This window comes from Triturus cristatus, chromosome 9 (genome assembly GCF_964204655.1).
Source record: "Triturus cristatus chromosome 9, aTriCri1.1, whole genome shotgun sequence".
Lineage (NCBI taxonomy): Eukaryota > Metazoa > Chordata > Amphibia > Caudata > Salamandridae > Triturus > Triturus cristatus.
In genome coordinates, this window is record NC_140592.1 from 393,247,715 (window position 1) to 393,266,672 (window position 18,958).

At 46.9% G+C, this 18,958-nt stretch overlaps 1 protein-coding gene across 1 annotated transcript in view; it reads left to right on the forward strand.

Annotated features, from left to right (window-relative positions):
• The first annotated feature begins 8,747 nt into the window (after positions 1-8,747).
• The window catches only part of NAPA (NSF attachment protein alpha), a 348,255-nt gene continuing 338,044 nt past the window's right edge, over positions 8,748-18,958 (forward strand). Inside the window, exon 1 of the mRNA XM_085625252.1 lies at positions 8,748-8,956. Coding sequence (XP_085481378.1) covers positions 8,859-8,956 — 98 coding nt within the window. The 5' untranslated portion in view covers positions 8,748-8,858. The remainder of the gene's footprint in view (positions 8,957-18,958) is intronic.

An 18,958-nucleotide genomic window follows, 5' to 3' on the forward strand; every position in this document is an offset into this window, starting at 1 on the left:
GACAGGAATGCATTGGATAGGGAGCGGAGCAAAGCAGATAATCTTGAAGGTGAAATACAGTTTTTGGCAGGCAACAGGCTGGAGTCAGGCATCGTTAGCCGCGCAGGGAGTAGGACAAAGTTCATGGGTACAGATGCGAGCTCAGACTGGAGCTTTCAGAGGCAGAAGGCAGAAAAGACTTGATGGCAGAATCAGGGCCTACTTGCCTGGACTGTAAAAATGGCATAAGTGAACCATATAAAGGCGGTGGCCTTTCATACTTAGGAATGGAATATCCAGCCCATTCATGGTGGATCTGAAAGAGGACATGTTGGCGGTGGACGCACATGTGTTTGCGTCTTCATAACTGGAACTGGAGGGAACATACATGTACTTGTGATTTATACATGAAACCGTTGGGGTTCAAGATAGGGGACATAACTGACCAGAAAAATCCATATTTCCACAGTTTAAAGAAGGAGGAGAAAGTGTTCTTGGATATGGTTGAAGAAAGGAGATTGAAAATGCAAAAGAAAGCATCTGAGGGAAGAGAGGAAAGGACAGTCTGGGATGTTGAAAAAGAAAAACATTTGAAAGTAGAAGCTAGTCCAACAATGGCTTTAGATTGGTCCCAGAAAGGAAAGTTGTGCATTAGAAGAAATCAAACTGCATATGATATTTATTTTGTAGGGACAAGTGATTGCCATGATACATATCGAATCATGGGTGGATGGGGATTTAAAGGAGGAAATGATCCAGTTTTTCCTGGATTATATTTTATGTGCGGGAACAAAGCATATTATCGATTACCAGATCATTGGTTTGGCACATGTTATGTGGGCCTGGTTTTCCCAAAGATATTCCATGTGGGAAGAGGAAGAGATGGTGTACATCAGGTAGGTAGACAACTAACACGCAGAAAGAGAGAATCTTGGTCAGAAATTGTGGGAGACATTTTTGGAGCATTGATACCAGCAGTGGGAATATCTCTGAATGCACATAAAATTAGAAAATTATCAACAGTAGTGGATCGCTTGTCAACAAGCACCGCTGGAGGATTTTTATTGGTAAATACCGAAATGGTTGCCATGCGGGCCATGATAATGCAAAATCGACTTGCCCTTGATATAATTTTGGCAAAAGAGGGTGGAGTCTGTGGAATGCTGAAAGTTCAACATTGTTGTACTTATATTCCTGACGAAAGTCAAGATCTAAAGTCATACATTAAAAATATAACTGATTTGCATGAGGAAATTGCACCACTGGAGGTTGAAGGTGTTTGGGAAAAGATTGGAAAGAAATTATCTTCCATTAAAGATTTCCTATTAAAATTAGGTAGTACATTTATAGGTAAAATCCTATTTCCACTAACCTGTGTAATTTTTCTAATATTAGTTTTAAGACTAGGATGTTTATGTTGCAAAATAAAGAAAATACAGAAAAATGTAAAAGGAGAAACTTTGAAAAAGAGAGAAAGTAAAAGACGAGAAAGAGAATTTGAAGAAGTAGAATTAGAAGAAATGAAAGATAGTATGTATAGAAAAGCAAGAGGAGAAGAAATCGGGGAAACAGAAGTGTGAACTAATAATCTATGAATTCATTTTCTTTTTATAATAAATTTACAAAATTTTAGGTATTGTGGTGATAAAATCACCAAAGGGAGGATTGATGGAGCAGGTAGTGCAACATTTTGTATACCTCCTCTATTCTTCCATGAAAATACTAATTATATACTCTATTAACTATAATACTATTAAACGAGTATTGCATGTATACTAATCAACCTTATTAAAACTTAAACTTTACATGGGATTTGCTATTTTGCATGGCTAAATAACTCTTATGACTAAAATCTGTATGCATATTAATGAATAGTATATGTGGTAATAGAATACTGCATGATATATGTTGCTTTGTGATGTTGCATCATCGAGGAGGATCGAAAAAGGTGAATATAATAGCTTTAAATGTCGCTATATGCTAGATAAATACAAGCACATAGAGGGATTAGCAAGGGGTTAACATTAGAATCACCATTTCCATGAATTAATCATTCTTTTGTGTTTGTTTCGCTTAAGTTGACATCTGGGCCTAAATCCAATATGGCCGCTGACATCGCACGCAGAAGTGGCCACTGTCTCATGAGGCGCGGAGTGAGCTGCGCATGTGCGAGAAATATTCTGAACCGCTTAGCGACCTTTGCTCATCATGTTGCCGGTCAAGGATGTAAATCTGGAGGTTCGCCAAGACAGTGGAACAATCAACCTTACAGTAAACTGGAACAAGCCGCCACTTAGCTGACAAATGACCTCACCCCTCGAACTGTACTAAGAATAAGAATCGGACGATCCCAAACAGCCAATCACGACTGTCCTAAAGCTTAAAATTTTATCTTCTTTAACTTGATTTTATTATAAAAAGGGTAGTAGAGTAGGGAGGGTGTACTTCAACACATCATCATATTCATCTCTTTTCACCTTCGTTCGTGACGCCTTTCCTGATGGTCCAGATGCTGCCCGACCACTTGATGACTGCAAACTTTTTCTAAATCCACGGGCAATGATAGATGCTTGCACGATTTCTGGTCCTTTGATAAATTTGGGATTGTAATGTGCTGAGCAGAGGACTTTGAGCTTTGGCCTGCTTTTTCGGACAATTTACGACAAAATTTGGTTATGCAGAGCCAATGAATTAGAGGACTCCAAATAGCCAGATTAGGTAAATATGATGTTCTGCAATTTACTTGAATTGATCTAGAAATTCTAAACTTTGACGAGACAAATGCAAATATAAATCATTATGAAAATTCAGATAAACAATTATTGATTAACAAAAGATATGAGTTTGTGGTTTTTCATTAAGGGAAATAAGGATTCCGAGTCTTAAAATGTGTTTTAGCTGGTACTAGGTCACCATCAACCAATCCAACTAAATTGGTCCATTGGCCAAGTGGGTGGAGTGCCTTGATGTTTAGGATTATAATGTATATTTTGTAAAATAACTTTTCTCTCCCTATAGGTTATAAGGTGTTCCCCCCATGTCCAGCGCTTGAATTACTCATCCCTCCTGTGTGTGCAGACTCGTGAGAGACGAATGAGTGTTGGTGTTATGGGCCCCACCAATGACTGCATGTGTGAATGAGCTAGTGTGACGTCGGGTCTGCGATGCAGAGAGGGTATCGGTAAATGTTATTCCCCATTTTCTAGTCCTGCGCTGGATTAATGCTAAGAAGTGTTTACCTGTGCACATATATGTGTCTTAATGTACATCGTTTGTGTTATGCTTTGATGACACTTCTGTCGAATAAAGCTTATTTGGATACATGGAAACTGTGTTCATGACCAAGCTGGAGCAGATCATGGCCTTCCACACAAATCCAACAATGCACCAAATTTGGATTTCTGAATTACGGACAGATACGAATAAAACTGAACTGTAAAATAGTACCAATGTTATCTTGCTGTAAAAACGGTATATGAATATCCACCCCCAGCTTTGCCAAGTACCTCACATTAGGGTTTATAATACCTCATTTTAATCTTAGTATCTGCAACTTGGCATCAAAATGCTATTTCAGGCTTGAAGGACATTTGTGAATTGTGGCGAGGTGCTGTGGCTGTCAGAAAAATAATACTCAGCCAGCTTGCTTACTGCTCCAGGTAGAGTTTTTGGAGCTTGAGTCGGGCACAGGTTGAAGAAAGATGAGTGGTTGCTATGGCTACCACATCCTAGCCTGTGCCCGGCTTGTTTACAATGTCTGGTCCACAGCTACTGTATACGCAGTAACGGAGGAATGGGGTTGCCTCCGGCCCCCTCACGTGGCATCCTGACCCGGACTAAAAACTTGTTTGGAATTTCTTGCGTCAACATTTCTTAGATGCACAAATTAAATGTAGAGTTGAGGTGTCGCCATCGATTGCACGTTCCAGTTTTTTTTAACTTTATATTACAGTTTTATTTCACTTGTGTGAATAATCCACAGCTAACAGTAGGGAAAACTACCAGGTGGTACTTCCTTCGCAGTGACTTACACATCCAACACTGTAAAATTAGGGAAAATCAGAGAGCAAGGGGAAGAAAAAAAAAGATTTGTAAGGGGTGTTACTTTCTAAAGATTGCGCCTTGTTGAGAAAGGAATGTTCATGGAGAGAGGAAACAAAAGCAGACAGAAGAACAGAAAACAGAATGAAATACAAAAAGCAAGTGATGTGTCGGTAGAAAAGAATCAGCACTGCGCGTGGCTGGTCGAAAAGGGGCACTTGTTGTGGACCACAGAGCAGATTACTGAAAATGTTGCTGCCCACTGACAGCAGATCAAGAGCTTTGCAGGCATATTCATTCACTTCATTTCCCAGAAAAGACTGCATGTCCAGTCCTGGAAAAAGCATTCCAGTTCAGAGGACTAGACTAAGTTGTGTTCCAAAGTCTTGGGGATTGTTTGTCTCTTACTGCCTCCCTGCCCAGACAGGTGCAATTTCGCCACCGGCACCCTGGGATCATCGCACAGTCAAGTGCCGGCTGTGTGATTACTAATGCTGCAGAGTGCACACAGACAACAGGCGCAGCTTGTTAGTCAGCATGGACTTATTTCCCTACTGGTAACCCCCAAATTCCTGAATCAGAGGACAAGTGCTGTCACAAACTATCCCACTACACCTCTGCTTTGATTTTTTGTTTCATCTGTTTATTAGAGTTTTTGTCCATAAAGTTAAAAAAAATATATACCATGGTAGAAATTATCAAACAGCACCAGTACGTAATTAGTCAGACCCAACTTGCAAATCAGCAGCTCATCGGGATGGTTACATGGGTAGAATTAGGTGCAATAGGTAACAAGTGGCATACCCCAGCAATCGCAGAGCCTCCATCAACAATACTGTTCAATCTAGTTGTGGTACAATATAACTCAACTATATAATCACATTTCAAGTACATATGTACGGTTCTTATGGCTTCACTCCGCCATATCACATCAATCTGCTTATATAATCAAATGATCTTATGAAAACACTTAACGTAAGAACACTATCGGGAAAGGATGATAGGAAGGGAAACAGGAGCCACATAAAGGTGGGCAAGGAAACACGGATTCCAAATGCTATGAGTCAGAACCCTGTCAACCATCATATGGGTGCACATCCTGACTATTAGGAGAATAGCAGTACAGTTCGGGGTGTAAGGGACGCTGTCTACAAATCAAAGCATAGCCCAGCCCATAGGTCTACACATGCATGACACACTATTAATACGGAGTAGGAACATCCAAGGGGTCGTCCGGAGTCAACAGCCCCTGCAGCGTACACAGCATTGCATTCCATGCAGCAGAAATGGGGAATTTTACGCAGCCCCAACGTGTCCTCACGTATTAAGGAAACCACCTCCGCCTTCACCCAATTCAGCATGGACAGAAACCAAGCCTTCATCGGTGGAGGCTCCTCCGCCTTCCACCTGCATGTAATTAGACGTCTGGCCACAATGAAACCCAAATCTAAATACCTAGTGGATGCTTTATGTTTTTTGCCTCTCGGAAATACTACACCTCTGCTTTGATGCAGATTCATAACTCAGTGAGCTATAGTTCAAGGATTAGAACTTGTGTCCTGCAGGTATCACATGAATCTCTGCAAACACAAGCAATAACCTGTTGAGCTAATATTAAGGGAAACGCTACTCCCTTCTACAAACTTGGTGGCACTGGTTAGTTCAGGCCGCCACTGATACTAAAATTGACCTTCCTTTGGTCCTGAAGAAGCGCTTTGGATCTCCTTCTGAGGCCACATACAGCGCAAAACATGTTGACCATTATATATGTCCTTTAGGGACATATACCCAGCTACAGAGGGACATAATATCCCCTAGAGCAGCACTACACACTTTGTTTTAACAATGACAGAGGGATCACCCTAATAAATAGTACCCCTCTCCCATCAGTCATTTTTTAACACACCACTTTAGACTTCACTGCCACTTACACCCACGCACCCAAACGGCTTCTCATCAAAAGATCTCCGATGAAGAGACCCTTCGGGGGACCCGTAGGGTATTGCAGCACCGGCCCGACGAGGAGCAAAGCCCAAATGATGAAGCATGACATCCTTCGGGGTGTGTGAGGGCATTATGATGAGGACACACTGTCCCCTACAGATAGAGTAGCACAGGAAAATAAGTTTCTTCCTCTTTCATCCTCTACAAGGAACAGTGACTTCCTTTGTGTACTAGTTACTTTTCAGGAGCAAGGGTCACTGGACCTAATAATCAGCTCCTAGTGTCCCCCCTCTCTATAAATAGGATCCCAGAACGTATAGCCATAAACCTCTTGAATAAAAAAATATGAGTGAAGTCACACGTATTAGAGGGTAATACGGTTAGGTGAACGGGGAATGGACCAGGCCCGGTTCTAGCGGGTGGACCAGGCCCACCCAAACATGAGACTGGCCTACCCAAACATGAGCCTTGGGCCTCGCAGTGACTGCACGAAGGCCAATAGAAAATGGGTAGTATACTTTAAAACGTTCCTCCAAACGGTGTTTTTCTTCCTGTTCTGGGAATTACGTGATTGGGGATGGCTGTGAGAAAAAGCCCAAACCCAATCACGTAACTCCTTTGAGAAAGGTGGGCTTTGTACTGCAGGTACAATACGCACATGGCAAGGGGAACAATTCTTTATTTGGCACAGAGTAACTTTTGCCTACCGTCCTGCTGCTGTGAGGATATTTCCTTTTCTATTTCAAAACTGGAGAAAATAAGTTTGTTTATTCTGTTATACCTTTACTGACCTCTGCAGCTGGTTATCAGATAAGGACACAAACTTTGACTATCTGAGTAGGTAAGAGAATGTGTTACTATTTGGTCTTATTTTTTAAATCTGCACAGGCCCAGCAAGGCACATACTTTGGTATGTTTCATTTAAATCGTTTTCATCAGGGATGCAAGAAAACAATAAAAATGGCAAGATAACTGGTGATTAATGATCCTGCTGGATATCAATCCTTTGTTGGTAGTTTTGAAATGCAGATAAACTGTATTTTATGTGGATAGCTCAGTGGGTTACTGCCGTTGTCACAGACATTCTTGTCTTACTTGCAGTTCAGAAGTTATGCTCCTAACATTGGACAGTGACCTACGAACTGTCATCATAGAGCTGCATACAAACATGAATGGTATAGTTAGAACTTCACTTTGTTTTGTGTTGTTATATATTTAGAACTTTCCCAGTCTTTCATTATTTTAATTTTGCTAAATAGAGTTTGGGTCGATATACATTTTTATTAGTAAAGCCAACCCCTAACCCCTGGGGTATGCTTTAAATCCTGAGTTTCTGCTTCCCCTGTTAAAATATACTGCCCACCCTTATGGATGACGTGATTCCTACACCTTGTACTCCTCATTGGCTTATTGACATTCCCTATAGACTGATTTACATACTTGTATGATTCCTTGTCTCAGTAGAATATGTGCGTGATGTAAAGTACTGTGGCACCCTACCACTGATAGGAGTAGCGCTATACAACAAATGAAATTCATATGAGAGAGTGGCTACGGAGAGATGAGGGGTGCTGGTGGAGAGTGGAAATGAGGGAATCCACGGAGGAGGTCATGAAGGGGCGTTGCTATGGAGGGATGAGAGTGGTAGTGAGGGAGTCTGAGGGGGAGAGGCTACAGAGTGATGAGGGGCACTGTTGGAGGGTGGTAGTAATGGTATCTGCGGAGAAAGAAGTCAGTGGTAGGGCACCAAAAAAGACTTTTGCACTAGCGCTAAAGCTGGCCCTGTCATGGCCTTTCTGTTTTTATGTAATTAGCAGTCAGGTAATTAGGGCAATTGTGGAACATATTTTAAAGTGTGTGCTAATTATATTTACTGCTATAGTCAATGTTTTAAGTTTGAAGGTGATACTACTAATGTTTTTTACAGGAATAATGAAAGTGGAGCTGGATGGTGGCCGATATGGGGCTGGGGCCCAAAGTCAGCTGTGAGATAAGGTGCACAGGAGAAGGATGGTAGAAAAGTGGATAATCGGGGCTGGAAGTACTTGTGTTGAATCCTGGCCTGTTGGAATTTGAGGGTTTGCACTGCAGTCCAGACATTGCTCTTACTTCACACAGAATCTATCGGCTGCATCATGGGGACTGTTTGCAGGTATGATGTAATCTTGGCCTTGTAGGCCACCACAAAAAGCGACAAATTGGTCCCCCAGTGGCCCACCCAAATGCACCCTTGGCCCACCCAAATAAAAATTCCTGGAGCCGGGCTGGAATGGACACGAAAATAAGGGGGTGATACCGCTAAATTCAGGGTAAATTGACACGTATGAAACGGTAGTGTCCAGGACTACGAAATTCCCGTGTCCAGGACAACGTAATTTCTGCGTCCAGAGCCAATTATGACGATCCCAAAGCAAATGGCATCGTCCAGGACCACGATTATGACGAACGATCACGTTTAATTGTTCATGCACTGGAGTCGGGAAAACCAACTAAACATGCCGGTACGACGGCGGCGCGTCCGGTGAGTCCTTTTCATTATTATTGTGAATTGCAGGTCCCTGTGATGCTGCTTTTTTGCAAAATAAGCAGCAGCAGCAGTTTCGGTCTATTGTTATATTTGTGCATTTGGCTCCACGGTGGTGATAAACAAATCTTCAAAAGTTTCGGGCAGCTTTCTGCTAAGCAGTACGTTGTCTGCTACACTTCCTGATTCTGTTGAGCGCATGCGTAATCAGATCTGACCATCACGTGACAAGAGAACGGTAGCGCGTCCAAAATGAGTTTGATCTGCGCATGAACATTTCGGGAAAAGGTGGCTGTCAGTGTGAGGCGGAAGTGACGCAATCGGCTCGGTTCTTGTCATCCCTGCTGTTTGGTGGTGAACTGACACAGCCATGGATACCTCGGCTAAAGAGAAAGAGGCGCTAGCGCTTTTGGCCGAAGCGGATGGGAAGATGCGTTCTTCCAAGTCCTTCTTCAGTGGCCTCTTTGGGTGAGGCTGTTGGGATTCTAAGGGGAACATTAGGGACTTGGGAGGAGGGCAGAAAGGGTGGCATTGGACAGGAGGGGACGAAGAGCAGGGCAGCGTGAGAGATAAAGAGGGTTCATGAAGGAGTGCGGGGGCTTTGCAGGGGATGAGTAGAGGAGCATAGTGGAGGCATGTAAAGGTGATAGGATTATGAGATGGTGAGCATAGTATAAATATGCGGAGGAGGTTAGGGTAAGGGATGGGGTCGATGGAAACCGACCTAGAGACAAATAGAGAGTGGGATGGGGGCAGGATAGATGTCGAGGGTGGCATGATGCCGCGAGGAGAAGAATGCTTGAAAGGAGAGTGGTGAAATGTTTTTTTGTGTGCATATTTATATAGCGCGAACTCGACCCGAAGGTATTGGAGCGCTTTACATGAGCACCGTATTTACATTACACATTCAGGCACGGGGAGATTAAGTGATTTGCCCAGAATCACAGGATGCGGACGCGACCTCGAGGCTCGAACCCTGGTTTCCTGCACCAAAGTCGGGGTTCCAGAGTCGAGTGTGGGGATTTTCTTCTTACCAGGACACATTTTGTGTTGATAAGGTTTCGACCTTTTCTTTCTATCGCCCGTTTCACGTATCTGCTTGTATCTCAGTTTTTTTTATTCAGATCTTTTGTTGTTTATCCTCGCTACCATTTATTGCACCACTTTAACCCCGTCCAGGCGTCGGATCTCTTTTTCACTCGCCCTTGGCCCGGGGGGGGGAATTGTGGAGACCTGCCCTGGTGGCCCCCTTTTATTCCCCCCCCTGGCCCACGAGCGCGCCCCCTGATTGGGGGGGGGCTCGCTCCTGCCTTCGGGGCCAATCCTGGCACCCGTCGGCCTAGCCCTTAATTTGCATTCCCGTGGGGGTGGCCGGGGGGAGGGGCGCCGCCCCCGGACGGCGTTTTGCCCGGGCCCCTATCGGGTCCGGCTTCGCCTACCCGGCCCGGGCTCTAACTCGTTGCTCCCTATTGTGTTGTTTTCTCATTCTTGCCGGCCTCTTTTGTGCTGGTGCCTCACCATCTTCTATTTCTCTTGACGTTTTCTCCGCATGTCTATCGTAATATAACCTCCTACTTGTCTCTTGCGATATTTGCCAGTTTTTAGTCTGTTTTGGTATGTCTCCTGCTTGCATTTTGTCATCTTCCATGCACCCCTCGCCTACCAGTTGTCTTTCTTCCTTTATGTCTAATGCTTCTCCCGCTGTATCGTATCATGATCTTCCTCCTCGTGTGGCAAAGACCCTCCCCTATCCCTGAGATGTTTAGCATTTTTTTAATAGGTTAACCCTGCCAGCCTTTGAATACCTAACCTTTTCTGTATGAAGGGGAAGGGAAATGTTTGCAGTATTTCTAATGCAGAAGTATCGATCCTCTTAGGTCGAGCGGTTTTGAATTTGTGTCTTTCCTTTTCAAACATTCAACCGCCTGCCAGTATTTGTGTTGTTTGACCGCATTTGTATTTTAGGTTACAAATCTCTCAAGGCATTGATATCCTCCTTCTCCTCTTTGTGCTTAACCGATTATCTCTAATTTCGTGCTCTTGCTTTCATGTCTCCTGTGACTACTGCCTTATAGACTTGGCTTCTCTTCGTGCCAACAAATAGTAATTTTTTGCCTCGTGCTTAAGCGCCAATACCAGATGATGTTTAAATCAACGACAATTAAATAAAAGGCACATGGGTAGAGGGTCTTCTGATGTATGCATGTAATGCAACTAAGGATGTGCCTTTTGTTTAATACCTATACGTTTAACCCAGAGGTTTTAAATGGGCGGTTACAGTCGGTTGCAGAGTACCTGTACTTCTTTAATTGGAAAAGTGAGGACCTTTACTTCTCTGCACTGCTGCAATAAATGTTTGGGGGAAAAACACAGTTTCTCAGGAGCAAAAAAGTTCTCTAGATAATGAGTACTAGTACTTCTTCTATATTTACCATTTAGTGTACTGTTTTAACCTATACCAATTCTCTAGTTTTTTTTTTTTTAAACTCTTTTTATTAAGATTTTCGTTATCAACCATTACTGCAATACCATATCGTTCTTCACAACGTACATTACATCTTTCTCGATTAAGCCTGTGTCTTACATTAAGGACCCCTTTCAGTTTCTTCATTACCTTTACACCCGTCTCTTTAACCACATCACAACATCTCTCTTCAGAGCTCTTTATACACACCCCTGCTAGTCGGAATTGTCTGAATGGGATTCTTCCTGCGGAGGATCACAGATGTTGCCCCGATATAGATTCCATTTCCCCCATATCTTATTCCATTTTTTGGGGCAGCCTCTGTGTATGTAGACCGATTTTTCGGTTACCATTAGTTCGTCCATACCATTACACCACTTTCAGAGTGTCGGGGCTTGCCTGGCTCCCCACTGCTGCGCGATATCTCTTTTTGCTAAGGCCATCCCTAGTGCTACCCATGTTTGTACTGTCTGAGTAATGTCTGCTGCTTCCCAGACATTCAGGATGCATCCCCTCGGTTCAGGAACCAGTGTTATACCAGTTACCTGCGCGACTGTGCGCATTATTGCTTTCCAATAGTTCTGGATTTCGACACATTGCCATATTATGTGCCCCGTTCCCCGCACTGTCTAATGCAAAGCGGTGTATCGGCTCTGTGCAATTTATGCAGTAGTGTCCTGGTGTAGTAGGTACGATGCAGTATCTTCAGTTGTGTCAATTTAAATCGAGCCGAAATCGCCACTTCTCGTGGGGATGCCAGTGCTTCCTACCAATCCGTCTCATCCAGCTCCCCCACGTCAGTCTCCCATCTAGCTTTTAGGGTTTGTGTTGGGTCTGGTTGGTTATTTATGATTTTTTTGTATGTGAGTGATATAGCTTTCTTCGTCATATGGTCAGTAAGGAGCCTGTCCTCGAGGGGTGAGGATTCCGGCAGTTTTGTGCCTTGTGGTATGAGTGCTGTTAGTGCATGCCTTATTTGTAAGTATCTGAACATCTCTGTGTCAGCCAACCCATAGCTCTGTTGCAGCTGCGTGAATGTGACGGTCTCCCCCTTTTTCCACAAGTCCCCCACCCTCGAAATACCGATCAGGTCCCATTGTCGGAAACCCTTCGTGTTCTTTAGCCTCCCTAGTTTGTTTGTGTCCCAGAGTGGTGTCGCCTGCGTGATGACTCCTTCCCACCCCATATCCCTCTGTACTTCGTGCCAGATCCTAATTGTATGGGCTGTAGGGCCTATGAGATGTTTATGTTGATTTCTGTTGTAAAGTATTCTCATAAGATTGTCTGCACCCAGCAGATGCCTATCCATGCGATAGGCCGGATCTTCCTGATCAGCGTGAAGCCATTGGTTAATTACCGACAGGTGTGAGGCCCAGTTGTATACCTTAATGTTGGGGACCGCTATCCCTCCGTCATACCAGCCCTTCACTAGTTTGTGCATCGCTATACGTGTCGCCTTGCCATCCCACAGCAGCTTGTTTAGTTCATTATTTATATCCCTGAAGTATGATGGGGTTATCGGAAATGGTGTATTTTGCAGGGCGTACAGAAACCTCGGGAGTGCCATCATTTTAAAGAGGGCCGCCCTGCCTAAGAGGGTGAGCGGCAGTGCACGCCAGCACTGCACATCTCTGCGGAACCGCTCCAGAGGTTTCTTGAGATTTTCAGCTATGAAGTGGGCATCCTGCGCCGTGATATGGATGCCCAAATATTTGAACCCATCAGGCACTATCTTGGCAGCACAGTTTCGTGGGAGTCGAGGCTGAGCGCCTGAGAGTACATAAATATGCGATTTCGTCCAGTTTATTGTATATCCTGAGACCCGGCCGAACGTCGCGCAGATATCCATGAGGCAATTGAGGGAGCGGGCCGGCGAGGCCAGATAGAGGAGTATGTCGTCCGCATAGAGCGATATTCGGTCCTCCCACCCCGGCGCCCACTTGAGCCCACGGATTACTTGGTCTTGTCGTATCCACGCCGCCAAGGGTTCCAGTACGAGTGCGAATAGAAGCGGTGACAATGGACATCCCTGCCGTGTCCCTTTGGCCAGTGGGAAGGTGCCTGAGATTCTCCCATTGGCCACCACTTGTGCCATAGGTTTCGCATATAGCAGTTCCACCCATTTTATGAATTTGGGCCCAAAACCCAAATGGTGAAGTACCGCGAATAAAAATGGCCATTCCACCATATCAAACGCCATTTGTGCGTCCAAGGAAAGGATTATAGCGTCCTCTTTAATTAGAGATTTGCGTGCCATGACACTATGCACTCGCCTCAAATTTAGCGCCGTGTTCCGGTGCGGCATTAACCCCGATTGATCCGGGTGAACCACCGCCCCTAAATAAGGCTGAAGCCGCATTGCCAGCACCTTGGCTAGTATCTTTGCTTCTGCGTTGATCAGGGATATGGGCCTTTATGACATGCAACTGTTTGCCGGTTTGCCCGGTTTGTGTATTGCTACTATCGTAGCCAGGCGCTGGTCTCTGGGAAGATCCCCCTTCTCTAAGCTGTCTTTGTACATGTTCAATAGGTGGGGCGTGAGGACCGTAGCCAAGTGCCTAAAGAGTTCCACTGGGATACCATTAGGCCCCAGGGCTTTACCGGTGTGGAGTGCGAGTATCGCCTGAGTCGTTTCTTCCTGTGTAATGTCCGCCTCAAGCGCGTGCACTGCCGTTTGAGCCAACGTTGGCATTTGGATGTCGTGTAGGAAGGCTCTGTTGTCGTCTACGGTGGCCGTGGCTGTCGGCGTATAGATACGTTCATAGTGTGCCGCCAGTTCCTCCACTATGGCCTGGGGGTCTGTGATTGCCGCGCCATTTTGCGTGGCAAGCTCTGCTATCCACCTATTAGCTTTGTCTTTTTTGTCTAACCAGGCCAGTAGTTTACCTGCTTTGTCCCCCTGTTCGTATACTGTGTGCTTTGTATTCTGAAGTCTAGATTTCGCCTCCTCCCATACAAATGTCCTGTATTCTTGTTGTGCCCCATAGGCCATGCGTGGTGGCAGCCGTAACGTCGGCGGCGTGTTCCGCCTCTGCCCTTTGCAAGTTCTCTTCTAACAAACTGAGTTGTTGGCGTTGGCGCTTCTTGTGGTGTGACACGGAGGATATGGCCTGGCCCCGCAGGACCGCTTTATAGGCTTCCCAGAGCGCCGCTGGTGACTTTACCGTGTGTGCATTCTCATTGAAGTATCGCTTTGTGGCGGTGACCAATGTTTTCTTAATCTCTTTAATTGTTAAATAATATGGGTAAATCGGGAAGAGCCTACGCCTGTCTGGGATGCCTGATGAGCAGGTGAGCATTATCGGGGAGTGGTCTGATATTCCCCTGGGCAAGTGTGTCACCTCAGCTATCTGTTCCAACCCCAGCATCTGGGTAAAAATGTGGTCTATCCGTGACTCACTGTTATGCACTCCTGAGTGGAAGGTGTATTGCCTATCATGTAGGAATTTCGCCCTCCAGGTGTCCGTTAGGCCGATCGTATCTACGAAATCTCCTAAGTTTGGAACTGGAGCTGCTGGGTCCTCTAGGGGGTCGCCTATCCATGGTCGCATCAATTACAGCGTTAAAATCTCCCCCCTATAATCGTTGCTCCTTGCAAAAGCAGGAATGCGCCGAGGTCTGGGAGCGCGGAACCCTGCAATGCCGGCGGGATATATACTGAAACAAAGTTGTATCGTCTCCCTTCCCACTGGCCCGCCAATGCCGCGAATCTGCCCTGCGGGTCGGTCCATGTCTGTTGTATTACCAGTGGACATCGCTTGTGAATCAATATTCCTACACCCCTGGATCCGGAGGTGAACTCCGAATGGACTCCCATGTTATATCCTCATCTGTCTAAGGCTTTACACGCGGAACCTACCAAGTGCGATTCTTGTAATAGAGCCACCGCCGGTCTTTTCCGTTTAATGTACTGTAGTACCAGCCCTCGTTTTATCTTGTCTCCCAACCCGTTGACATTCCATGACGGGACCGCGAGGTGTTTGCAATGACTGGTGTGGTCAGTGATGTGCGGGTTGTCGGCCTTCCCTAAGGACTGTTCCTTGTCTGGTCCCATATGCTATAGTTTCTTGTATGCGCGCTGTGCAATGAACGTAGTGAGTAGAGTCTATGCTGATGTGGACTAGGCTGTGGTATGCAGATGAACTTTGTGAAACAAAAACCCCCTGTAAACACCCTATCTCCCCCCCCCACCCTCCTCCCTGCTTCCCTGCCCGGTGGATTCCAAACTACCCACCACCCCAACTGAGCAGAGTGCTTTCTCCCCATAACTTTGTACTTTCCTGCCAGGGGGGAGATGCCAGTCGCACCCAGTCTTATTCTCCCCCTCAGAAGTTCAACATATCCACGGATGTGAAGACTTCCCAGGTTCAGGCCATGCAAGCCCCTTTCACAGCCTTCATCAATATGGCACCATCCTTAGCTTTCGAAAGTCCCTTGTTTCAGTGCCAGTGAGAGGCCCCAGAGAGGCGGCCCAAGTCCACCCCCCAGGGGCAGCACCGGTCGTCGTGCCATTGCCGCTGTTCTTCTAGCCCCAGCGGCGTATCCGGCATGGTGCGGTTTCATATTCCTCCGGTCGCCCCCTTTCGTGATAAGTCCGATTCCTCCGCTCCATCCGTGGAGTGTCCAGGTCTCTGCCCTGCACCATGACGTCCCGCGGTCTTCCGCTAGCCCTCTAGCCATTCTGTTGCCTCCTCCGGTGACATGAAGAACCATGTCTTGCCCTCCGCCTTCACCCTGAGCTTTGCGGGGAAGAGCATCGCATATTTCAGTTCTCTCCTCCGGAGTTCTTACTTTACCTCCAGGAAGTCTCTCCGTTGCTTTGTTACCAGCGCTCTGTAGTCCGGGTATATTTCTACTTTGCTATTCTCCACTTGGAGCGGGGGAGCGACTCGAGCAGTCTGTAAAATGGCGTTCCGGTCGCGGAAGTTAAATATTCTCGCCAATATAGGCCGTGGTGGGGCTCCTGGTTTGGGCGATCTTCCTGGCACCCTGTGCGCACGTTCCACTGAGAAAAACCCCGACAATCCTCTAGGTTGGAATTTAGTCTTGACTAGGTCTTCCACAAACAAGTCTAGTGCTGGACCGCGTACGGTCTCCGGCACTCCCACTAGGCGGATGTTATTTCGGCAGGAGCGCCCTTCTTGGTCGTCCAGTTTTGCCTCCAGTTGTTTCTGCACCTTTTCCAAAGACCTTACTTTGTTTTGCAACAGCGCCGTCTCCGTGGACAGGGTCGCCGTCGTGTCCTCCACCTCTTTCAGCCTGTCGTTCATTTTGGACACGTCCGCCCGCAGCAGAGTAAGATCTGTGGAGATCGTGCCGATCGCTGTTTGCATTTGCGTCAGTGTGCGCATTACATCATGCAGGGTAATCTCCCCAGGCGGACCGGCTTGCGCTCCGTCCTCACCCTTCCTGGGAGTCTCCGGGGTCCCCGATCTCACTCCTCGGTAGGCATATTTGTCTAATTTTCCTGCTTGCATCCCACGTTGGCCTTCCCCCCCCCCCATTGTGCGTACTCCGTCTCGCGGCGTAGTGGGCAGTTGTGAGGAAGGTCGGTAGTCGCCGCTGCCAGACGGCGCCGGAAAAGTCGGCGCTCGGCCTTTCGGTTTTCCCTCCCTTCCTCGCCGTCACTTGTGCAGGGGGTCGTTGTCCTGTAGACGCCCGCTCTTCACAGTTCGTGGTGCAGAAGCGTAATGGGGAGCACCGTCGCAGCCCACTGCTGCTGCGGCGCGGCTGTCCGATATGTGTCCCTTTGACAATCAGGTAGGACTGCGAGGGGGGGCGTCCGGTACGAGATTCAGTCACCTTTGCCCAGCACGTCGTCTGTCGCCAGCCGATCTGGGGCCCCAAGTCACTCTCCCAAAACACCTGTGGCTGGTACGTCGAAATGCAGGCCCGGGTTCACCACAGCATTCTACGCGTGGGCCAGACCAGCCCGCACCCAGGGACACGCCCGGACCTCGGGCCGCCGACCCGGCGCCCAGATAGCAGGGCCAACGTCTGCGCCGGAGCGCCCCAAATTCACAGGTTCTGGGGGGGTCGAGCTCCTGTGTCCTCCCCCTTCCGGAGCACCCCCGTCCCCCGATGTGTCCGGGCCGGATTATCTCGTCCTCTCCCCGCACCCCGTCCTGCAGCCTGGCTTCTCCCTGGGGGGTTCTCACCGTCACGAGGCCCGGGTCCGCATCTGTAACGCCTTCAGGGAGGTACCGAGGGCCAGCGCGCCCCAGTTCTGTGGTCCGCTGCTTCGCCCGTCGCGCTGCCTCCGCCTCCTGAATGGGTTTGCGCTGGGCGCCGCCTCCTCGGCCGTGCTCGTCCACTCCAGTCCCCGGTCGCGGCCCCGGGAAGTAGGCCGCACCCCAGGCCTCGCCGAGGCGGTCCCTTCGGCGGCCCCGACAGCCCCGAGACAGCGCCCAAGCGTCGTCGAAGCCTCTGGACGGTCAGTACTACTGTTCTTCGTCGCCGTGGACGCGGATTAGTGGCAGGATTTACGGGGCGAGATACTAGTGAGCGCGGAGCTCTCCTAGGCTGCGGCCATTGCTGTCGGCTGCAAGCGACGCCCCCCAATTCTCTAGTTTAAATGTTTAGAAGAGGCCAATTTGTGATGTACCTTATGAACTGATTGCAAAGTGTTATCAACGTTTGCTCCTTATGTAACTAGCGTAATGAAGTGCCTTCCTACAAATCAAGGTGCATGTGTACAAGCCCCTATCACCACCACAATGTCACTTTTACAGACGTTGTGGTGGGGATAGGGGCTGCGCCTTATGTGCACGGCAGCGTTAAGCCACTTAACGTGGCTTAACGCTGCCGTGTACATAAGGCACCCTTTCACGCTATGGTGAGCGTGAAAGGGATGTGCAATGGGTGTTGTGGTGGCCGTTCCACTACAACACCCATTGCATTTGACCCTGCCCCCTATGTACAAGGGTGGCGTACATAGGAGGCAGCGCTAAAATGAAGACAAGGAAAATCCTAGTTTTAAGTTGGCGAAACAAGGAGAAATGCATTATTTCTCCTCGTTTTTGCTTTTTCCATGTGTGCTGCCTGGTGCGCACACATGGAAAAAGCGAAATGCCATGGTTTATGTACTGGAAGGTGTCCCTTCCTGTACATAAACAAACCTTTTTTAAAAAAAAATGCCATTTTGTAACTTTCATGTGTTCTGCATGAAGCAGCACACATGAAAGTTACAAAATGGCATTTTAGGATTGTTTGTGCAGGAAGGGACACCTTCCTACACATAACCAATCCTCACCTGCACACAGACACACTTGCACTCTGTTGCAAGGGTGCCTGTGTTGGCGCTAAGTTGTTAGACTTAGCGCCATCGCAGGGGGAAACGCAAGGCTGATCCACATTCTTGTAAATATGGTGAAGCCTTTCGTTTCAGAAGTGGCAGAGCGTGTCGTTAAGCAGAGGAGGCTAACGACATGCCCTGCCACTTCCTAGTACATTTCCCCCAAGTCTTTAGTTATTTGTGGTGCAGTGACTGCCTTTTTGGACCTAGTTCTGTTGATGACACCTTGGTTCCTGTGCAGATTTCGTATTTGTCAACTGAGTACATCTGTGGAAGAAATTACTGAATTGCACTTTACAGTATGCTTCCAGGTCTTCTGTCAGATCCACATTCTTCAGATTGATCACTGGTCGAGATAGCTCTCATCTGCAATCTAATAGTGAGTTTCAGTATGACCTTAAGCAAGTCAGTATCGTGGCCCTGAAAGTATTTGCTTTGCATTTAATAAAACCCCATCCAAACTTTGAACTAAACTTCTCACCTAAAGTAGATGAGCCCTTATTTCACTCGTGCTTTATGCAGGTGACATTGTTAGTGGACTAAACTGCCATAGTTCTTATGAGGAAATTAGAATATTTGCAGTAAATATAGAAAAAAACTAAAATAATGTTATTTGGGTCAATATATGAAAGCTTTACTTTTGTTGTTGATGCTTGTACAAATAACTAGGTACAACTTTAACGTCTTAATTGCATAGGTCTGAATAGCCTCA